The sequence below is a fragment of the Nicotiana tabacum genome, chromosome 9 (genome assembly GCF_000715075.1).
Source record: "Nicotiana tabacum cultivar K326 chromosome 9, ASM71507v2, whole genome shotgun sequence".
NCBI classification, from domain to species: Eukaryota; Viridiplantae; Streptophyta; class Magnoliopsida; order Solanales; family Solanaceae; genus Nicotiana; species Nicotiana tabacum.
The window spans coordinates 81,404,417-81,412,292 of record NC_134088.1 but is presented as its reverse complement, the minus strand read 5'-3'; the positions used below and the strand labels follow the sequence as shown (position 1 = coordinate 81,412,292).

Genomic DNA, 7,876 nt, shown 5'->3' with positions numbered 1-7,876 from the left:
TTTCGCAATTAGTTATAAATATTTTCTCAAAACCTTTCTAAGTGTTTGGCTTAGCATAATAAGTGATAATTCTCTTACACGCCTAATCTCCTACATATTGTTCTCTGTGGGATTCGACCCCGAGTCATAGTTTGGTAAATTATATTACATGTGACTATGTCCATTAACTCTTTAGTAGTGGATTTGTACGTCATCAAAGTACATTTTTCAGAAAGCCAATGCCTACCGGAAAGCTAGCTAAATGGCAAATTATCCTCAGCGAATTTGACATTGTGTACATAACTCAGAATGCTATCAAAGGACAAGCTTTAGCCGACCACTCGCTGAGAATCCAGTGGATGGGGATTACGAACCACTTACCACGTATTTCCCCGATGAAAAAGTACTATTTCCCGGGGAAGATATTATAGAATTATACCCTGGGTGGAGAATATTTTTAAATGGAGCAGCAAACTTCAAAGGAGTCCGGATTGGAGCAGTCTTGATTTCAGTATCTGGAAAAATCTATCCAGCATCATCAAAGATAAGATTCCCTTGTACCAATAATATAGCTGAATACGAGGCATGCATCCTTGGAATCAGAATGACAGTCGACATGAACTGCAAAGAACCTTTGGTCATAGGAGATTCTGATTTGCTGATCCACCAAGTCCAAGGAGAATTGTCAACTAAGAATGTCAAGATAATGTCGTACATGCATTGCGTGAAGGAGTTGTGCAACAAGTTCACAAAGATTGACTTCAAGCACGTCCCCAAAATTCAGAACGTATTTGTAGACGCCCTTACGACATTATCATCTATGATTCAACATTCAGACAAGAACTATATCGATCCCATCGAGATAGAAATCAAGGATCAACATGCCTATTACTTCCACATGAATGAAGAACCAGATGGTAGACCTTGGTAACACGATATCAAGAAGTTCCTTGCGACCCAAGAGTACCCAAAAAATGCTACTAATGGTCAAAAGCGAGCCCTCAGGAGGTTGGCAAACCATTTTTTTCCTAAATGAGGAAGTCTTGTATAGGAGGACCCCAGACTTAGGTTTGCTGAGATGTGTAGACGCTGCCAAAGCAACCAGACTGCTAGAAATAATACATGCATGGACGTGCGGACCCCACATGAACGGGTTCATGTTCGCCAAGAAGCTTTTGAGAGCTGGATACTTTTGGATGACTATGGAAAGCGACAGTATCCACTATGTGCAAAAGTGTCACCAGTTCCAGATTCACGGAGATTTCATCTGGGTTCCACCAAATGAGTTAAATGTAATGGGTTCACCGTGGCCTTTTGTCGCCTGGGGCATGGATGTGATAGGACCCATAGAGCCTGCGGCATCAAATGGACATCGTTTCATTTTGGTATCCATCGACTATTTTACAAAATAGGTTGAGGCATCTACTTACAAGGTCATCACAAAGAAGGCAATGACAGATTTTGTTTGGAACAACATCGTTTGCAGATTTGGGATATCATAGTCTATCATCACTAACAATGCCGCCAACCTCAATAGCGACCTCCTGAGGGAAATCTGCGAGAAGTTCAGAATCGTCCACCGCAATTCCACAGCTTACAGACCACAAATGAATAGGGTAGTCGAGGCAGCTAATAAGAATATCAAGAGCATCCTACGAAAGAGAGTGGACAATCAAAGACAATGCACGAGAAGTTACCTTTCGCTTTATTAGGTTACCGGACTACCATGAAAACATCTACTAGGGAAACACCATACATGTTGGTATATGGCACCGAAACAGTGATACCCGCATAAATCGAAATATTGTCCTTAAGAGTCATTCAAGAAGCACAATTGGACAATGCAGAATGGATACGGGTCAGGCAAGAACAGCTCATGCTCATTGACGAGAAAAGAATGGATGTAGTATATCATGGATAGCTATACCATAACAGGATTGCTATTGCAGTTAACAATAGGGTGAAGCCTCACCAATTCACACCGGGGCAGTTGGTTCTAAAGAAAATCTTTCCTCATCAAGAAGAATTTAAAGGGAAGTTTGCACTGAGCTAGCAAGGTCCTTATGCGGTCCATAGAGCACTGTCTGGTGGAACTCTAATCTTAGCAGAAATGGATGGAAGTGTTAGCATGAAGCCGATCAACTCGGACACAATCAAGAGATATTATGCCTGAAGACAGATTGAGTTAGGATTTTTATGTATCAGAACTACGTTCAACCTGACTTCCCGCAGAGGGATACGTAGGCAACCTATATAGGGTTCGTTTTCTCTCCCTCTTTCTCTTGTAATAGAAAACTAAATGTCATTTTTGTATGTTGTTCATGCACTATGCCAACTTGATTTCCTCATAAAGGAATACGTAGGCAATGCTCATCGGATTCAGTCATCTTTTGTAATTGAACTACGTTCTGTCCTGATTCCACTTGGATACGTAGGTTGTCTAAGTTAGACTCGGCCATTTTCATTTCTTAATCTCATCATATTGCATATGTTTTAATTTAACTACGCTCTACCCTGATTTCATTTTGGATACATAGGCTTCCTGAGTCAGGCTCTATCGTCTCATCACATTTCATCATTATCCCACAAACTACGTTCAGACCTGATTTTGTTTGGATATGTAGGCAACCTGAAAGGGTTTGGTCATAACCTTAGGAAACCTCTGTAATGCATTAGCCTTAATTAGGACACTGTCGCAATAGCAAGTAGCCGCGTTTTTAGAGATACAATGGAAGATCGACATCAACGGGACAAAGTTCTCGAAGAGATACGTTCGCATGTGGAGAACCTTTCGTAATATGTCATAATACGGAACGACAGTGCTTGCCTTAAAAGAGACAAGTATTTTCAAAATATTTTCTAAAATTATATATAAAGTAATATGTTCCATCTACCGAACTTTGTGGAGCAATCATGTCAAAGGCTGGGGAAAATCAATATCACGATCGACACAAACCAAATCCCCTCCCCCCCCCCACTAAGAAGCTTTCTTTGAGCGCAGGGAGTAAAGAATCGGTGGGACCACACTGGGGCAAATGACGGACCCGTCAGTTGCCTAAGATTACCTCTCCTCCTTTTACTTTAATTTTCAAGAATAGCTAAGGCTAACTCTTGAATCCTTTACAAGTGCTTCGGAATCAAATAGCTGACATAAAAATCCGTAAATAGCAAATCATCTGCTCAATCAATCATAGCATCATGTACAAATCGCATGACGGCTTCGCTCATCGAAGTCCTATAAATAGCAAATCATTTGCTCAATCAATCGGAGCACCCTTTACAGATCGCACGTCAGCTTCATCAATTGAACCCCTGTATATAGCAAACTGTCAACTCAATCAATCGGAGTGCCTTGTACAAATCGAACACCGACTTCGCCAACTGGAGCCTTGTATATAGCAAATTGTAAACTTTGCCAATGAAAAGCAATCCGAAGCACCACTCCATCAATCACGAATGCCGGAATAGACAATCTCAAACCTCGTCACCAACGTTCTGCCAATCAATGGCCGTAACTTAGCTTCGCAGTGAAGAGTATCTCTTGGGCATGCTTATATTTCATTTCGATGTTACCTTGAATGTTTTAACGTTTTGTTCTTGCAGCTTTAGGAATGATTTCGATCGCTCCCAAGTGGATATTACTTTACATTTTTCAGTGCAAATATCTCCCAACAAGCGGAGCCGCACTCTACAAATAAAGCTCTCCTAACAAGCGGATACATTTCTGAGTGCAAAGCTCCCCCAAATAAGCGGATACGCACTTTACCAATCAAGCTCTCCCAACAAGCGGAGACAATTTTCAAATGCTCCAACAACTGCAAAATGGTACACAGCCCGGCTAACAAATCGAGTCAGGATCATGTATCCCATCATCCTAATTCCAAATAATGGCTCGCCGGTAGCCAGGCATCATCATTCCTGCATCATTTACATCGCATCTTTATATATTCTGCATTATAATATGTTGGTATACGTGTATTTTATTTGTTATACAGGAACAAACACTGCAGCATGGAACCTTTTCTTAGCAGCAGACTGAACTACAATACTATAGGGACAGCCAACCCAGTAGCCGGCCCAAGATCCCACCTCAAGATGACCATCGAGCTCAAACTTTTGAATCATTCAAATCAGGCTGCAAAATTAAAGTTATCATGAGTGACCAATCTTCCGTCTCGCCGCATCGTCACAATATGATACTGTCGCAATTCCTGAGAGTGTCGCTTCCTCCAAATCCATGCTCCAGCACTACATAAGGCCTGGTCCTCGTTAAGCCCGACGTATATAAGCAATTCAAAGCCAGAATTCGGCCCAATATTTCCAAACTTTCCTAGATTCTTCCACAACTCAATTCTTCAACTCATAATTTTCATGCCATTCTTGCAAAGCATGCCTAAAGTCGGGACAAAATTGGCTTTGGTTCAATTTCTTTTCCCGAAAACTCTTTCATCGTCTCCGATCAAAGAGGGGCAGCTATTGACGGCCAATTTTGACCCTCATTTTTAAAATTAATTTATTCACGCTTAACAATTTACAATAAATACTTTAAAAGTATATTCTATTAATAAATATCTATTTTATAAACTAATTAAATATTAGTTTCAAAATTAATCATGTAGTACTGCTATTGTGTAATTACAAATGTATTTACTATTATAAAATAACTTTTGTATATACATTACATAGGATTTATAATTTGACAAAATTACTCTTTAATTTCCAGTGAATTAGGTTACTATGTTAATATTTTAAAATTAGTGCTATAATTCGAAATATGTGTTATTTATAGATAATTAGTAATGTATAATTATAATTTTATAATATTTTTATTGAAATTGCTAAGTTTATTTAAAATGATTTTAAAAAGGGTATAAAACTAAAAGGCTACAATTGTAATTCCTTAACTAAATATAAAATGGCTATTAGTTAAATTATTTTTAGCCCAAATACCAAGCCCAACTCGGAATTGACTCAACCCAAACACACATCCCTTTCCACCATGGCAATCCAAGTGACTCTATTTGCACCAATCAATGCTTGCCACGTCACCCGTCTCCCATCCTCACATAAGAAATACAAATGATCTGAGCCATTAATCCAAACCATCGACGACCCACGTTATATCTCATTTTTCTCTTTTAATTCTAACCCGTTACAAGCTATTATTTCAACAGTTGGATCACACAAATCCAACGGTTCCCGTATTTTCCCAAACTAATTTCTTTAAAAACATAAAGCCCCGATTTATCAGAGCCGTTGATCAAATGATCAAACGACCCATATTCCATATCGCATTCTTAACCCTAGAGACCGACCCCCCCAACTACCCAAACCCTAAATCATTTCTTCTCTAACCTCGCCACCTCTCTTTCCCTTTCCTCTCTCTCTTTTCTCTCAACCTCGCAAACCAAATCTATCAAAAAACCTTGCACAAATTAGTGCAAGGTCACAGATCGATCAGAGATTCATCTCTTTTGCCTTCTGAATCTGTGAATCCCGCCGGTTTCTTCCCATTTCTTCAATAAAATTCAAATTCCTAAAACCTAGGACCCCAAGCTCAAACGTGAAACTTCAAATCCTCTTAAACTCCGTCAAATCGGAGCATGCATTAAACTTTCTTCAGAGATTCATCATGACATTCTATACCTAGAGGTCAAATGCAGTGACCTCTAGGTTTTAGGGTTTGACCATTGGTTCAAAACCTTCAACATTCGATTCCCCTTCTCTCAGGTAAACTCAACACTGTATTCCCCTCTGTCTTCGATATTTTCACTGATTTGCTATCATCATCTACCATGCGTCACTATCCACTATTGATTTTGAATTTGTGAAGCTCTAGAGCCTTAAATGGCACTATAAAAGGGGTCTTCAATGCTCTCACCTAACATGAACGAACATACACAGTCACACATTAAGCACACAAAAAGAAAACACTAAGAAAATTAGGGTTTCTGGTCTTAGGTCTCTTACTGTTTTCCTCTTTTTTGTCCAGTTCTTTGCTGGTTCAAGCTTGAAGGTTCTGGATCTATGAGCAACAAAAGAATTTGTTTGGTCTGCTTCCCTTAAGAAGGCCAGCATCTTTCTTCCCCTTTCTTTTGTTCATCTCTCTGAATGATTTAGATATGTCGAGTTAAGTCTGTAGATCATAATTATTCTATATGTGTTTGACATGTATGATATTTATGCTTTGTTAGTTTTAGGACCTTATATGGTTAACTGATTCTGTTATGATTCTCTAAAGTGATAACTTACTAAGTCATGGATAATTGTTGCTCTTTGTTCTGAGTTTTCCTACAGTCTCCATGCCTTAATTCTTATATGTTTATGTTCAATATAAACTTTATAGTTCTCAGTGACTTACAGTAAACTCATCTCTGTTTTATTGCACTTTTGTAATCTTGTGAGTTTTGGAAGCTGAGTTTACTACCTGATAGTTATGACTGGAATGAAACCTCAACTAAGATGACTTGTATTACCTGCTTCTTAACCTTAGGTTTGAACTTATAATGTCTAAATACTTTCTTGTTTGCCTGTGTTTGTTAAACTGCCTCTGAGTTGCCACTATGGTCCTTACTCTGTTTGATTATTATCATTGTTAAACCAATCATGTTCATGTTTTAATTTCACAAATGATATTGTTATGATGTTCACTTCTGCATATTATTCCATGCATCCTATTTGTTTATCATCAAGTTCATTATTTGGTAATCTTAACTGATATACACTAGAAAATTCAATATGTCCATGTCACTTAACTAAGTTGAAAGAATATGAGTGTTTAGTTGCTCTTCTTCTCAGTATATGTGCCTGTTAACTCTGAGGGTGATATCTAAGCTATCATTATAACCTTCTCATGATCATACTCGACTGTTGTATGCATTTATAGGAAGCTTCCATATTTGCATCAAATTGTCCTATTCTCGTGAATCTTCGTTGTATCTATGAAGTTAAGCTATCTTCCTCTTCACATACAAGTCATGATCTTGCTTGGATAAAAGTCAACTAGTAATTGATGCATAACTAAGTTTTTCTGCCCCCCCATGATTAGTTGAGATCTTCATATATATGTGTAATTCAAACATTTTGCAGTACATCCATGTCCTTAATCTTTTGAGCCCATGTTGATTTTGTAAAGTTTGCATGCATCTATATTTAACTTATCTTCCATGAAGAAAGTATATTAGACTATATGTTATAATCAAGTGACCCTTTTAGGAGTTGAAGCAATGATCATTTCATACCTATATGCTGAACTAAATTTATGTTCGAGTTGGAACTTATTTTTAATGCAATGTTTTCCATCTCCTTTCTTTACCAATATGTTTATTTGGTTCTATAATTAGTTCTGTAATGTGAAAAGATCCTATACTTATATGAGATTACTACCTCATTTACTTCGCCTATGAACAGTTGACTAAATGTTGCTAGCCTCCTTGCTTAACTCTGTAACACCATGTTCTGCTTTGAGTGATGCTTAGTCCCCCTCCTTATTGTTAACCAAAAATTGAATTTGACTCTCAACCCTTATTAAGTTCATTTATTGATATTATCTGAACACATTGACTTGCTAATATTGTTAGAAGCATGACCCTGTTGAGACCTTAGGAGTCCCATGTTTGAACCTGTGAATTTGTAATCATGATGAGAGTTTAATCCCATGACTTTGACATACCTCTCTCTAACAATGGCTGACTATGATTGTTGGTATGAATCTGCCTTGATGTTTTTAAAGTGCCAAGTAATGTTATAAATACATGTTTGAATATGTTATGCCTTAATGAATCATTCCTGCAATAGTATGAATATGAAAAATCCTTTTTAATCTATGTGTATTCTGAACTCAGCCCCCATTTAGGTTTCCTTGATATGTGTTCCCTATTTAGTATTAAAAGTAATC

At 37.9% G+C, this 7,876-nt stretch overlaps 1 protein-coding gene across 1 annotated transcript; it reads left to right on the top strand.

The window, feature by feature from the left end:
• The first annotated feature begins 218 nt into the window (after positions 1-218).
• Positions 219-910, top strand: LOC142163986 (uncharacterized). The gene is made up of 2 exons (XM_075221145.1): positions 219-363; positions 450-910. Exons 1-2 carry the CDS (start codon positions 219-221, stop codon positions 908-910), a joined length of 606 nt encoding a protein of 201 aa, XP_075077246.1.
• The last annotated feature ends 6,966 nt before the right edge of the window (positions 911-7,876 follow it).